Source organism: Pan troglodytes, chromosome 3, assembly GCF_028858775.2.
Source record: "Pan troglodytes isolate AG18354 chromosome 3, NHGRI_mPanTro3-v2.0_pri, whole genome shotgun sequence".
Taxonomy (NCBI): Eukaryota; Metazoa; Chordata; class Mammalia; order Primates; family Hominidae; genus Pan; species Pan troglodytes.
Genome location: NC_072401.2, coordinates 8,703,017 through 8,718,490, shown reverse-complemented (window position 1 = coordinate 8,718,490; position 15,474 = coordinate 8,703,017). Strand labels below are relative to the sequence as shown.

The window sequence follows — 15,474 nt, the reverse complement described above, 5'->3', positions numbered from 1 at the left end:
GTCTGCCCTGCGCCCACACACAGAAGCACCCGGCCGAGCTCTGCGTGTCCTACAGGGCACTCCTGAAGGCTCCCTTGGTGCCAGCTGCCTGGGCGCAGGGAGGGGCAGAGCGAGGATTCAAACCCAAGCCTGTGGGACCGCAAAGCTCGGGATCTCTCGTTACTGCTCCTGGATACTTCTTGCCCAGTGGTCTGGGTGAGATTTGACAGAAAGAGCAGGGCTGGAGCTGCCCCCACCTCCGTGCCACCCATGTCCCTGTCAAATGCCTTCCTCCCACCACAGCCCCCGTCTGTAAAGCCGCGTATCACAGAGAACAGCTCAAAGCCGCAGCGACGCCTCCATCTCGCCATCGCCTCACTCAGCAGTATTTAGTGAATGTCTTCACTTTGCCACCAAAGCACCTATTTGCGCAGAAGAGAAGGGCCGAGAGGGGTCCCGATGCCCTGTCCCGGCGGGCAAGGTAGAAACTGACTGCTGCCATGACACCCGAGACGTGGAAGAGTAGCCCACCTTCCTGAGTGAGAGAGACGTCAGCTCCCGCCAGGCTGCCGGGGTTGATCCCGGTCCCTCCTCCTGCCGGCCGTGGAACCTACAGCAAGTCCTTCAGCCTTCCTGCCTCGGTTTCCTCATCTGCAGCTCGGGGACGGGGATGGTACCCCCTTCATAAGGTGTTTGTACCGTGGACTGAGTTCATGCACGTAAAGCACTTAGTGCAGCACTTGGCGCCACATCAGTGCTCAGCTCAGCAGCCACGGAGTTTGGACAGGAACCGCCCTCGAGGTGCCACACGTTCAACTGGGCAGATAGAGCGGGGATTTGGAGATGCAGGACGCTTCTGGCTTTGCATTCAGGAGACCAGAATGTGAGGCTCCCCTGGGGTTCTGGGAGGCCCCTGGATCCTCGGGAGGAGGGAGCACTGGCCTCCTTCATGCAGGGGACAGGCACACATGGAGGACGCGTTCCGGCCGTCGGGACCGACGCCGTGGATGTGATAGCAGCCCCCGAGCGTGTGTCCTTGTCCGTCTCCAGCCCTGCAGGCTACTTCCTTGTTCACACGGCAAAGAACAGGACAACAGCCGTGGCCGAAGCCAGTGTGGAGCCTGGGCCGGTCCGGCTTCCCGGCGCCTTCCCCTGCCCGCACCGTCAGCATCGTCATCAGGAAGCGTCTGCATCACTGCTTGCTTTCTCGTGGTCACTGCGCTGGGTTACAGCTTCTGACGGTAACTAACCGTGCAGATCTCAGCCTGCCTTTTTGGGTGCCAGTGGGAAACGGGGACACGTTTGATGACCTATTTCTGATGTTTGCAAGTCACTTTTTTTTTTTTTTTGAGACGGAGTCTCGCTCTGTCGCCCAGGCTGGAGTGCAGTGGCGTGATCTCGGCTCACTGCAAGCTCCACCTCCCGGGTTCACGCCATTCTCCTGCCTCAGCCTCCGGAGTAGCTGGGACTACAGGAACCCACAACCACACCCGGCTAATTTTTTGTATTTTTAGTAGAGACGGGGTTTCACCGTGTTAGGCAGGATGGTCTCGATATCCTGACCTCGTGATCCGCCCACCTTGGCCTCCCGAAGGGCTGGGATCACAGGCAGGAGCCACCACGCCCGGCCGCAAGTCACTTTCTAAGCTTCCCAAATGTTGCCACAGAAAGAACTAGAAAATGACCTAATCATTGTGGTAACTTCAACCCAACCAATACCTTTTTCCTAAAACCATCACTCCTTATATTAATAAAATCAAAACATAAATGGGACAGCCAGCTTCTCCATGTGCCCATCACGCTCTGCTCTTCCCTCCCCTTCCCGAGACTGAAAGCAAAAGCAATTTTACAGTCTCTCCATCATCGGGAAAGACACCAAAGTCATCTGCTTTTCTGCAACTGCTCTAATATTTACAAGATGCAACAAAGTGAAAACGTTTTCCGGAGTAACAAAGGCAAATGGCTTTCACTTGTTCAAAGTGGTATGGGAGAGAGACCGCCATTATCCCTCACGCCGCAGGGAAGCTTGTGGGTTCTGCCAGCCCCATCGTCTCAAGGGCATTTGGTCACAGATCCCAGGTCTCAGGGCTGACTGCAGCCTGCGTCATGTGGATCTTTGGTAAAAGCTGTTTAGGTGATGTGGGGCCCTCAGGCTCTGCAGGATTGGAGAGACACAGGCCTCTTCCGGGGTTGCGCTTGCCTATGAGGAAGGGTGGAGGATTTGCCAAGCCAATGGCGGGTCCTTCAGGGGTTCCGATTCTGACTTGGGTAGGGGAGGCTGGGTTTTCTGTTGAGTTCCTCTGATTTTTGCACAGGCATTTTTGCACTGAGCTGAGTGTCACAGCCCTGTGCCTTGGGGGCCTGTGCTGTTGCTTCCTGCAGTGGGCCCTGTTGTTTAGCTGGCTCATATGCATTCATAGTAAGCAGTTGCAGTGTTCACTACTCGGACACGTGTGTGTTTGTGGACTGCAAGGTCATGGGATGTGGGCCAGAGGTGACATAGGGTCATGTGTGAGCAGTGGGGTCACATGGAGTGAGTGGTGAGGTCACGTGGAGTGCACAGTGAGGTCATGTGAGGTGAGCAGTGAGGTCACAGGTGAGCGGTGGAGTCACGTGGGGTGAGCGGTGAGGTCACGTGGAGTGCATGGTGAGGTCATGTGAGGTGGGCAGTGGGGTCATATGAGGTGAGCAGTGGGGTTCGTGGTGCAGACAGTGCTCCCAGAGGGTGGGAGCACAGGCTATTGGGTCAGCACTGCCCCCTGCTGTGACCTTGAGCTAGGCTTTAATCTCTCTGAGCCTGTTTTCCTTCTGCGAGACAGTGGGGAGGGAATGCGGTCACCCCATGCCACCTGGCAGGGGCCAGGCCATGGTGCCCTCAGTGGGGGGCTACTGTGTGTGGGGGGCCACAGTCCTGAACACTTACTTGGAAACAACAGATGCAGGTGAGGTCTGCCTTGGTGGGTCAGGGAATGTCTCCCAGAAAACTGGCACCTGAGGGTGTCTCAGAGGGTCCGTGCGTTGTGCTTTTGGGGAGCACCGGCCATTCAGGAGCACCAGAGCGGCGGGCTTGGTCAGACCCGGGCCTGTGATCTGGCTGAGGAGTTGGGGCCGCCGTCCAGGCCTTGCTTTCCAGGGCTTGCCTGGGTCAGAATCCGAGTTAGGAGTGCTCTGATGCTGACGCAGAGGGGACTGGACCCAGAGACGGGAGAGGAAACCGAGACCCGAAAGGCAGGCAGTGCATGCGAAGAGCTCACCATGGGGTTAAGGACAGAGCCCCAGCTGGGGAGGGGGCAGATCGAGGGGCAGTCATTGGGTGCACAGGGCGGCTGGGGGCACCTTCGAGAGTCCATCTGGTGTGAGGCACATGGAAAGGCCTTGGTGACCCAGGATTCTGGGAGAGTCTTGAGGACAGAGGTTGTTGACGCTGGGTGTGTCCTCAGGCCGCCAGCAGCCGCATTCCGAGCAAGAGAATTCACTGCCCGTCAGTGCCCGTTTTCCTGCCTAGTTTGTTTCAGCGATACTTTTTCACTTCCAAATTAACTCTGAAAATGACACACACAACACCCACCTTTCATTGTTTGCTTTCATGTGCTTTTTGGGGATCTTCTCCCCTGCACGTGAACACATCAGACTGACATGATTTATTTTTTCACGAAAAACCAAGAACCAAAAGTAGAGTGTAAGGAAAAAACACAGTGCAAACATAACTCATTTCTCAAGCGTCCCTCTCACTTGAAGCCCACAGCACAGTCTAACTGGCCGTCGACATGAAGCCTCATGGGTTAATTCTGGTTGCAGAGACAGATTGGAAAACTCGGGTAACTGCCGTGAAGTGTCCACCGCAGAGGGACACCTCCTGGGGCAGTGTTTGGGAATGGCCAGGACAGGCTGGGAGGGAAGCCCAGCCATGGCTGATGCGTGGTGGGACACGGGGGCCTCTGGTGTGGTCAGAAGGAATTTGCACAAGTGGTTTCTGGCCGGACCGTTTCCTTGGTTTTGTTGCTGTGTAAATAAGTCATGGAAAGCACAACTGTACAGCGTCTACCTTTCCTTGCTGTTCGTGACCATCTGCCCTGCTGGGGAGAGCTTGGGATGTTGCAGAGCCTTTAGGAACAGGCGGTGGTCACAAGGGCCTCCCCTCAGCAATGGTTGCAAAATAGACCTGAGTTTTCCAGTAAAGTCCTAAAGAGTAGCATGTGAGGCTCAAGGATGACCCCTGAGCAGCCTGCCAGCAGCAGAGGGCCACGGCCTGGGCACTGAAGACAGCAGACAGTGACTCTCTTGGTGCAGAGCCAGAAACCCCAAGTCAGGATGGGGCAGGGCTACCCGTCTCCCTCTCGGGGTCGGGGGGCTCTTCCCGCCCAGGCTCCTGGCAGCTCCAGGAGTCCTTGGCTGTGGCTGCATCATGCTGGCCTTTGCCTCCTCTGTGACTTTGCTGTCTCTGCATCTTGTAAGGACACGTGTCATTGGATTTAGAATCCATCCTAGTCCAGGAGTCCCTGATGACCTCACCTCAATACCTCAACTTCATGACATCTGCAAAGACCCTCTTCCCAACAAAGGTCACATTCACAGCTGTGGGGGTCAGTTGGGGCCACCATTCACTGCCCCATGCCTGGCAGGACTTGGCGAGGGGAGCCTTGGCTCCCTGAAGATGCCTGCATGGAGGAAGCCTCCGCCCAACCCTGCCTGCGCCCTGCCTGCGGGGTCAGCAGCACCCGTCTTTCAATCCCACTCCCTCTGGGGAGCTGAGACCTCCGGCAAGCCGCCTGACATGTGAGCCTGGGAAACGGCCTGCTCTGGTTTGTGACAGGCTTCTCAGTTATGCCGTGAGGGTGAACAGATGTAACGGCCGAAAGCAGTCGGGTGTGCTGTGGCAGGAACTGCAACGTTGGGTATTTTCTTTTTTTTTTGAGATGGAGTCTCGCTCTGTCGCCCAGGCTGGAGTGCAGTGGCACGATCTCAGCTCACTGCAACTCCGCCTCCCGGGTTCACGCCATTCTCCTGCCTCAGCCTCCCGAGTAGCTGGGACTACAGGCGCCTGCCACTGCGCCCGGCTAATTTTTTGTATTTTTAGTAGAGACGGGGTTTCACTGTGTTAGCCAGGATGGTCTCGATCTCCTGACCTTGTGATCCGCCCGCCTCGGCCTCCCAAAGTGCTGGGATTACAGGTGTGAGCCACTGCGCCCAGCAACGTTGGGTATTTTCTTCCCAGTGACCTGGGCTGTGTGACATAGAAGGAAATCCCAAGCCCCCCTGAGTTCAGCCTTTGGGCTCAGACTCAGCGTGGCTGATCCCCATTCTCCTGCCTGGGATCTCTGAGCAAGACCGGCTGCCAGGCAGAAGGCCCCTGCAGCCTGGAGGCACCTCGTATCTGGACGCCAGGCCCTCTGTGCCTGGGCAGGGGGTGGGTGTGAGCGTGGCCTCTACATGTGGCTGGTTTGCACCCCTCCCTCACATGCTCGCCATGTACCTGGGTCCCTGGGCCCATGTCCTCATCAGTGGGGTAGTAGCAGTACAGCCTGGTGGGGTCTCAGGACCACGCCTGGTCCATACGGAGTACTGTGGGAGGCCAGCTCTGGCTGTGCTGTGGGGGGCCCCGCAGATGTGGGCACCACTGCCAGGGGAAGGGGAGGACGAAGAGGGGTCTCCAGCTGTCCTGCCTGACACCCCACCCCGGGGCCTCCCTGTCTGCAACATCTGCTCCCTCCTGCCCTTTTGAGCTTTGTGGGAGGGGCCACTCAGGGGGCGAGGCCTTAGGTTCCCCCCTCCCCCACCATGTCAGTCCCCAGTTCCACAGCTCCAGCATGCGGTGAGGTCCAAGGGCCAGGCAGGGGGAGGCGAACGGAAGCACCCCTTCCTCTCGCCACTGGGCGCCACCGCCGGCCAGTTGTCCTGCTGCCCATGCAGTCCTGGCTGATGCTGCAGAGGCAGCACCACGCTTCACACAGACCAAGCCTGGTGCGTGTGAGAACGTGCAGCCGTCCCACTCGGGGGCCCACTCTAGCGGCGGCGCCGTGTTCCTGTGGCCTCCAGGCTGCTGGAACAGTGTAGAACTCAGGACAGCCCTGGGCTGAGCCAGGAAGTGCCTCCAGCCAGGGGGGCCCTGGGTAGGTGCCCTCCCTGTGCTTCAGTTTCCCTACCTATAAAATCAGACCCACCCCATACACTTGCTCGTCAATGAAGACAACCTGGTACCTGCAGGATGCTGGCAGTGCCTTGTCCCTGGGGGTGAGTTGTGACAAATGCTGTGTTCTCTATTATTACTTTTTCTCCTTCTGTTTCTCATTCCGAAGTCGCCCTGGCAGCATACAAGTGGCTGGTTTGCTACCTGCTCCGAGAGACTTATCAAAAATTAAACCAAGAGAAAAGATCAGGAAGCAGTGACTTTGAAGCAAGGAACAACTGCCAGGTACGTATTTGTTTTCAAAATTCCCTTTTGTATTATTTGCTCTTAATTCCCCGGCCGTTGTGTCCCTGGGAGTTTGAACATCCTGGCAATTCAGGCCCCAGACCCCGAGCTCCCGTGACCTTGGGCAGATGACTTGATGACTTTGCTGCTTGCTCAGCTCCTCTGTAACACAGGGATGGCGGCACCTGTCTTGCTGGGCTGGGGAGGTCATGGATGTTACATTTACCGTGCCTGACAGTTCCCAGCCCGTAAACCAGAGCGGTGAAGCTCTGGGTTGTGAGAGCCTTGGATGCACAGAGTGGCGGGGACACCATTGCGGGCACTCAGAGCACTCCCTCCTGACTCATGTGAGTGACGCCAGCGCCCTGCTTGGTTTTCCACAAGTTGCTCTCACCTTCCCGAGGGGCTGGGGTGGCAATGGTGAGTGGGTCATCGTTGGCCTTGGAAAGCGCTTTGGTTCTCACACTTGGACAGGGCTGTCTCTCATGTTCCAGGAAGCCACAGGGAAAAAATAGCCTGTTATAAAACACCTTGTCATGCCAGGAACCTTCCAGCCCTGTCCCAGCTGTCTGCCCTAGAGCAGAGCCCAGCCCCCACCCTGTCTAGGGGGCAGCCGGTGGGGGCAGTAGGGCTCCCGGATGTGTCTGTGGGTGCCATGAGCACTCTTGGCTGGAGTGCGCCAGCCCTAACCGTAGCTGTGGGGAGACTCAGGCCATGAGTGTTGGGCAGGGAGGCCGTGGATACAGAGAGAGCTGCTGTCACCCCTTTTCCCTAGCGTCGGTTCATGAGGTTATGGGTCACCTTCAGTAATGAAGCCGCTATGGGGACCCAGGTCCACGTCTGCCTGTCTCTGGGAAGGCCCAGCACCCCACAGCCTGCTGCTGGGGGGCAGCCCCGCCCCTCAGGCCAGCGCCTCTAGGAACCTGCTGGACACACCTGCCCTGGGATGAGGAGAGAAGGCAGGAAGGATGGGCTCCTGTCAAGCTCAAAGAAACCCAGATTGGGCCAGGTGCAGTGGCTCACGCCTGTAATCCCAGCACTTTGGGAGGCTGAGACGGGTGGATTACAAGGTCAGGAGATCAAGACCATCCTGGCTAATATGGTGAAACCTAGTGTCTCCTAAAAATACAAAAAATTGGCCAGGCATGGTGTCATGCGCCTGTAGTCCCAGCTACTTGGGAGGCTGAGGCAGGAGAGTCGCTTGAACCTGGAAGGTGGAGGTTGCGGAGAGCCGAGATCGCACCCCTGCACTCCAGCCTGGGCGACAGAGCAAGACTCCATCTCAAAAAAAAAAAAAAAAAAAGAAACCCCTATTGAATTTATAACTGAAAATAAATAAAGTCAGCAGGTGGCCAGGGTCAGTAAAACTTGTAGTTTAGGGCCATGGTGACCAAAGCTTGAAGTGACCCTTCCAGAACAGGCCGCCTTGTTTACCCACCCTGGGTGATACACAGCAGGTTGGGTCATTCAGAAACCAGTGGATGCCTGTCAGCTTCCACTGCTCCCTCCTCTGCAGGCCACATCCTTGCGTTAAGGTGGAATAGGCTGCTGCACTGGCACATGTCTGTAATGCCACTTTAGGAGGCTGAGGCAGGAAGATCGCTTGAGCCCAGGAGGTTGAGGCTGCAGTAGGCTGTGATCACATCACTGCACTCCAGCAAGGGCAACAGAGCAAGACCCTGTCTCAGAAAAGAAAGAAAACATTTTTTTAATGGAATAGAGATTCTCCAAAGAGTTACGAAACAAGACCCCCAGAGACGGGGGGCACAAAAGGACCCCCTTCCTAACAACACCTGTGTCTCTTAGAACTGCCTGGTAGGTCCTTAGCACCCCCTTCCAGCCCCGATCTATGCTGGGGACCTGGCATGTGTGACCCCACAACACCCCGAGTGTGTGGCTCAGCTGCTGAGAAACCCCTCCTCACCTGTAGCTTTTCCTTCGAGAACTTCGTAGCAGAATTTCACGGAGGGCTGCGGCAGAGGCCAGGAGGGGTCCTGGGTTCTGATCCGGCTAAGACGGTGACCCTGGGCTGAGCTGTGGAGCTGACAGACACCCACAGACACCAGCCCCAAGGCCTTGGAAGGAAAACAGTTGCCAGGGCAGGGCTTCGTGTTCCAGACCTGCTCCGGGTCACGGAGCTTTTAAGAGCAGGGGACATTTGTGATAGCTGAGAGCCCCTGGGGCCCTGGGCTGGATGCTACGGGGGCCCAGGGGAGACGCAGCCCCTTCCCCTGCAATACGGCATGCCAGGAAAGCCTCAGCCTAGACCAGCCTTTTCAGGAAGATGGGAACTGGAAGCTGTTAAAAAAACCATCGGATTTGGCTGCATAAAGGTTCAGCATTTCTGCATTGCAAAAGATGCTCTAAACAAAATCAGAAGACACACAGCAGCCTGTGGAAGCCCACGTAACATGTCGCCGACGGAGAACACCCCCAGGAAGGAAGGAATTCCTTCAGATAGATGCCAGCCTGGTCGGAAACCAGCCCCAGCAGCCACTGACCTGGAGCCAGGGCCAGGAGCTGCAGGTCAAAGCCACACTTCCACAGGCATCAGGCTGGGCTCGGGCAGCAGCACCATTCATGGAGAGGGTGATGGCTGTGTCCTTTGGGAAGGTTACTGACCATTTTTGTTAAAAGTGTGCTTACTCTTTGACCTGGTGGAGAAAATTTATTAACTTTTAAATATTTTCTGGCTCCTGCCAGTAACTGCTATCCACCATTTACCCACTGTAAGCCAGGCATGCACACAAAGGTCTTTAAAAATGCATTTCTCTCATTTTTTGGCTGAGTGACACCTTTACCTGTTCAACAGCCAGTAGATACAAAAGATGGGTGGTGGCATCCCCGCAGCCTGCCTCCAGCCTGGGACCAACCCCTGCCACAAGGGCTCGAGGTTTCCTTCAGGGATTTGCACATCAGAAGGCGGACAAGGACGAGGACATTTGTTCTCCCTGAGCCACATGCTGGATTCTGTACCTGGGTCGTTTCATGTTGTCTACTTTGGGAGTGAAGGAAGTTGAGGCCAAGAGAAATGCCCAAGGTCCCCCAGCTCACCCGTGCCGGGGCCAGGATTGCACCCGGGCCAGCTGTCACAGAGTCCAACCCTTTCCCCAGGCTGTGTGGCTGCAGTCTTAATTTTGACAGTTTGGGGTTTGTTTTTTTGCCTGAAGTATGCGTTGCCTCTTAAAATGTACTTCACCAACCAGAGTGTACCAGACTGGGACCCTCTCCTCTCTCCTGTGCTGAAGGTTTACGGACAGCTGACCTTAGCTGCATCGAGCCTGAGAAGTGCCTGTCACAGTCCTAGCTGGGGACAGTTTGGCAGCTCTGGAGGGGCAGCTGAGGTGGTCCAGAAGATCCCCCTAGAGCAGAGCCCAGCCCCGCCCTGTCTAGGGGGCAGCTGGTGGGGGCAGTGGGGCTCCCGGATGTGTCTGGGTGCCGTGAGCACTCTCGGCTGGAGTGCGCCAGCCCTAACCGTAGCTGTGGGGACACTTTGTCCATGGGGGAGGGACTGCACCTGAGGCATTACTGTCCCCCCGGGTCGCCGGAGTCCATACCGCATGGGATGCTTCCTGGGCCCCAGCCCACCTTGGTTAATGCTGTGGTCAGCTCTGCTGGTTGCCATGGCAGACACTGTTTAGGGAGCCCATCCCCAGAGCCTGTGTCCTCCCCGGTGACTACTGGCCTTACGTGGACCTTTCCTGGAAGAACAGCGCAGTATCATGCAGGCAAATCCTGGGGACTGAGATGCCGTTGAGTACAATAGAGCTGCCATCGCTGGTGCTTCCTGTGAGAGGGCCGCCCTGACCCCAGCAGCACCACGCAGGAGACAACGCTGAGGCTTGGAGCCATGACGCCTTTTGCTCACGCGCAGAGCTGCAGAGCCGAGTGATGCTGTGTTTCGAAACTCACTGGCACTCGCGATGCATTATTTGACAGCAGCGAGGTTCCAGGAGGGGCTGTCTTTCTGGCCCCTGCAGTATGTCTGGCCTGTGCCATCGCTGTATCAAGCTGTGTCACTTTCATGGAAAAACACTGAAGCAGTGCCGGTCTAACACAGCAACTGTGCAGGCGACGGGGAGAGTGGTGCGGAGCACAGGGCTCACTCAGATTCGGTTCAAGGACGGCCTCTCTGTGCCTGGGCCCTGCTGGGATTGGCCTCATCTCTGGGTTCGCAGAGGACCCATGGCGAGAGGAGAGGCCCTCGTGGTGTGGGAGCACGTTTTGGGGTGTGGGCAGGATTCAATGGAATTATCGTGTTCTCGTGGACACAGGAGCAGCCTACGGGAGTGCAGGTGCCGTCACCCGCTTGTTTCATGGAAGGTGGAAGGAGGAAGGGCTGAGGCCTGGAGCTGCAGCACCACACCTGTCAGCTACCCCACAGGCCTGTATTAGCCTCCTGCCAGAGGCCTCAGGTGGGAGCCTGAGGGCTGCCCCACCTCATTCGGCAGGGCTCTGGGAAATTTGGGTGCTAGTCCTAGCTGGGGTCTGTCAGGCAGTCCCCATTGCCCCAGAGCAAGTCCAGATCCTGCCACCAGCCCTCACTCCAAAACCAAGGCCCAGAGCTATAGCGCATGTGAGATCAGGAGAGGGCAGGAAGCCCCAAGGCCCCAGGCTGGCATGCTCCATGCTCAGACAGCAGGGAGCAGGACGGGCCTTCCTGGCACCGACAGGACGGCCCACCCAGGAGTGTGCAGGGCCCAGCGGGGGTCTTGGGACAGGACCAGTCAGGCTGGCACGAAGCAGAGCGGGAAAGGCGCTTCTCCCGGTTTCTGTTTTCCCGAGGCTCCTGATCCCAGCAGGGCCCTGGAGAACACTGGCTTTGTGACTGGAGACCCTGCTGCCGTGTGCTTCATCCTGCTGTGTTCTGGGAAGATTTGGGGCAGCGTCATAGCAGCGTCATAGGCCAGGCATGCAGCCGGGTCCTCCTGCAGCCATCAGTCCCCCATACACCATATTTCATCACTTAGCTGGATTTTTTTTTTTTTTTTTTTAAAGTAGCACCTGCTCATCCTAACAAGTCAAGCAATGTGTGTGTTGTTTTCCTAATTTAAAAAATCTGGTAAGATGATAAATGGGAGACAAGGAAAGAAAGGCTAATAAGTGAAGTTGATGATTATCAGCAAATGTTTTTGATATTCATTAAAAAAGAAAAATAACAGATGCTGGTGAGGCTGTAGAGAAGAGTGACACAGATACACGGTTGGTGGGAACGCAGATTCATTCAGCCACCGTGGAGGGCAGCTTGGCAATTTCTCAGAGAGCTAAGAGTTGCCCTTCCCCTCGACCCAGTGATCCCATTACTGGGTATACACCCCAAAGAAAAGCAGTCATCCTGCCAGCCAGACACATGTACCTGTATGTCCATCGCAGCGCTATTCACAATAGCAAAAATGTGGAATCAACGCAGGTGCCCATCAGCGGTGGACTGGATAAAGAAAATGGGGTACATAGGCACCATGGGATACCGCGCAGCCATCACTACGAACAGTCATGTCTTTTGCAGCAACATGGATGCAGCTGCACGCCATTATCCTCAGCAGACTAACGCAGCAACAGAAAATCAAATGCTGCATGTTCACATGTACAAGTGGGAGCTAAACATGGGGCACTCATGGACATAAAGATGGGAGCAGCAGAGCCTGCGGGGGCCGTACAGCAGGGGGAGAGGGAGAGAAGCCTGCTTTGGAGGCTTTGGAGGACGGGGTGGCAGTTCCTTTGGAGAAGTGAAGTCAATTGTGAGCTCAGGGAGGAGCTTGACAAGCCCCTTCAGCTCCTCTGTGTCTTCCCGTGTGGAAGAAGCCAGGTCCTGGGCCCTTGGGGGCCTCCTGGTGGGCGCCCACGCTATAGCCGCAGAGCATCCCGAGGCCGGCTCCAGGCTCCGTATGCAGTGCCGGTGCCAACCCCAGTCCCAGACGGGAGCTGAGCTGAGACTGAGGCCTTGCAGGGCGTCGGTGGAGCCAGAGCAGTCCCAGCTCCATCTTCATAGGCCTTTTCCATTGTGTTCTGGAAACATGTCTCGTGCTGCGCCGCATCTGTGCGCTGCCTCACCTTACGTTACTGTCCTAGGACATGCACGGGAACGCAGACCCGCGTTCGTGTTTCCTGAGAACTTCCTCCACCGGGAATCTGGGCGGGGCTGGGACCCTCACGGTCCTCACGGTCCTCACGGTGCCGTCCTGTGTTCCAGGTGTCCCACGGCCGTCCGTTGGCGCTGGCCTTCGTGGAGCTCACGGTGGTCCAGAGGTTCCACGAGCACGTGCACCAGCCTTGCGTGCCGCCCTCGCTGCGGGCCGTGCTGGGGCGGCTCAGTGCTCTGTACGCCCTGTGGTCCCTGAGCCGCCACACGGCCCTGCTCTACCGAGGTGAGGCTTCTGACTGCGGGCTTGCTGTCCTCCCCAGAGTCAGGGCCCCCCTGTTGTATCTAGGAAGCTGCTTCCTGCACCATCGTCCTCCTTCCACGGGACTTACTGAGCACGGCGGATGGCGCTGTGGACAGATGAGAAGCATATGGGGCAGAGCAGCGTCAGGGTGGCGCCGAGAGACCCAATTTTTCTTTCAGTTGGGGTTCGGTTCAGAGAACGCTTCCAGAAGGCCGCCTCATGCCAGGCAGCCTGCCGGGCTCTGCAGAGAGCAGAAGCCCACCCCCTAGGTCCCATAAGGCACAGACAGACACGAGCCAGGAGTGCCTAGACTTGGGAACACTGGAAGGCTTCCTGGAGGAGGGGGTGCTGGGGCTGATTCCTGGAGGATTGGTGGGAATAGGGTAAATCAAAGTTTGTCAACTTTTTGTTCATTGTTGCCCCCCAGGAAGTCTTTTTAGGTGGTTTTTCCCAATGGCTGGCACCCATGCATCTTTGGTACTAGGATACACTGCATATCCATTCATGTCCTGTGTCTCTGGGCTTGTGAAGAATAAGATCCTCCCCACCCCAAGAGCCAGCGTTTACCCCCTGGAGGGTGGTGCTGACCCCGTGGAGGCCTTGACAGTGCTCAGGTGCACCAAGGAAGGGACACAAGTGTCTGCCAGAGAGGGCGGGCACAGGGCAGGAGCCCCACTGCTGCCTGAGAAAAACCCTAAGTGATGAGACACAGTTCTCTCCAGCGGAAATCACAGCAAACGCAGATCCCACCACAGATGTGCTCCCGAACGCACAAGGCCACGGCCTTGGACCTCTTAGGGCCCTGCCAGAAACCACAGCGGCTGGAGGTGACACCAAGGACCAAGTCCCCCTGCAGCCTCTGAGTCCCTGCAGGTGCCCACCGCCCCCACCCCCCCAACTCCCCTGGGTGGTCCCAGGCACCCCCTCGCCCCTGTGCCCCCTGCCGTGCACCCCTGCTTCACTCTGCCCAGGAGCCCCTTCCTCACTTTCTCCCGAGGAAGGAACCCGCCCAGCCTCCCTGAACCCCAGCAGGTATGAGCCCAGCGGCCACCTGTCACCTCTGAGCCTGAGACCTTGCCTCCCTCGCTGCCCCGGGCCAGAGACCATCAATGCCTGAGTGGGAAAAGGGTCTCAGAACTCGGCCCCTGAGCAGCACATTCCTTGGGTCACAGCTGGGCTGGGGACAGCAATGACACTGATGTGTTCACCCAAAACAGGCCTCCTATATGGCCGATTTGGAAAGTGCACTCAGGGCATGTTGGTATTGGGGGTGGTTTTGGACTGAGGACCCAGCCCCCATGTGACCCAGGCTGTGCTTGCAGGAGGATACTTCTCTGGTGAGCAGGCGGGAGAAGTGTTGGAGAGCGCCGTCCTGGCTTTGTGTTCCCAGGTGAGCCGTGGGTGCTGTCACGTTCTCTACATCCATGTTACACAGCCGCCCAGAGCAACACGCATCCCCTTAGCATCACCCAGACTGACACGCACCGCCTTAGTATCACCCAGACTGACACGCACCGCCTTAGCGTCACCCAGAGCCTACACGCACCCCCTTACCCAGACCGACACGCACCTCCTTAGCCTCACCTAGAGCCGACACACACTGCCTTAACGTCACCCAGAGCAGACACGCACCCCCTTAGCATCACCCAGAGCTGACACACACCGCCTTAGCGTCACCCATGAGCCGACACACACGCCTTTGCAACCCAAACATTCACGTGTGTTCAGTGTTTAGTAAAAACTGTAGGATTACAAGAAAATATGGCTACATCAGAAATTTTTGCAAAAGAAACCTGTTGGGGCGTCTCCAGATCTGCACACACCCAGGCCCTCTCACACACCTTTTGCAGCTACTTTGAGAATTCTCTGAGTGTTCAGGGGACTTAGCCTCCAATTTAAATTTGTTTCCTGGCAGTTTCCTTGTTTATTATATTCTTTTACCTATGTCACCCAGGAAATCAGAGGGCCCCAACCCCACGTTCTGATCCGGGAGCTCTCTTCCATCCAGGGACAGAAGCTACAGTGCTGTGCTGTTTAGCACGGTAGCCGCTGGGTTGGGGGAAGGCCGCTGGGTGTGAGTGAGGGTCTCCGATTTCCTTTCATTGCACTGATTTTGAGGGGCCACTTGTGCTGGTGCTGGTGCTGCTTTGGTGGGCAGGGCCACTGTGTCCGTGGAGACGTCACTCCACTTTTGCTGCTAGGAACTGGACTGAGTGCTGCTGCATTTTAGCACAATGTCTCAGGTGACTGCAGACGTGGCCTTTCATCTCGCCTGTCGCTGCTTTCACACTTGATCTGAGACCAGTGGAACGTCCCTGTGACTGGCTCTGAGCCTCTCTCGGGATTCATTGTATAAAGCCCTTCCCTGAGCCTGCGGTTCTGGAGAGGGGCGTGTCTGATTGTGGCGCACGTATGTGGCCACATTTACTTGTCTTAACATCGAACTGGCCACAGGGAGGGGTTTTCCTTGGCTCCTCCAAGAGCCAAATTTTACCCCCTTGGGGCAGTGTTGACCCCATGGAGGCCTTCAGAGTACGCAGGTGCACCAAGGAAAGCACGGGGGTCTCCTCGCCAGAGAGGGGGGCATAGCGGGGAGGTGTTGTTGATAAAAAGTGTCCGGGTGTGGTGGCTCATGCCTGTAATCCCAGCACTTTGGGAGGCCAAGGCAGGAGGATCACTGGAGGCCAGGAGTTCGAGACC

The 15,474-nt window shown here is 56.9% G+C and overlaps 1 protein-coding gene across 12 annotated transcripts in view; it reads left to right on the top strand.

The window, feature by feature from the left end:
* Positions 1 to 15,474, top strand: part of ACOX3 (acyl-CoA oxidase 3, pristanoyl) — a 69,147-nt gene that overhangs the window by 48,082 nt on the left and 5,591 nt on the right. For 9 of the 12 annotated variants that reach the window (XM_063809380.1, XM_024356019.3, XM_063809382.1 and 6 more), the window contains 3 exons: positions 6,276 to 6,391; positions 12,582 to 12,756; positions 14,097 to 14,164. In XM_063809380.1, the coding sequence (XP_063665450.1) occupies positions 6,276 to 6,391; positions 12,582 to 12,756; positions 14,097 to 14,164 (359 nt within the window). Of the gene's footprint in view, positions 1 to 6,275; positions 6,392 to 12,581; positions 12,757 to 13,201; positions 13,648 to 14,096; positions 14,165 to 15,474 lie in introns of all 12 variants that reach the window. The other 3 variants (XM_024356021.3, XM_024356020.3, XR_008547428.2) reach the window with 2 other exon arrangements.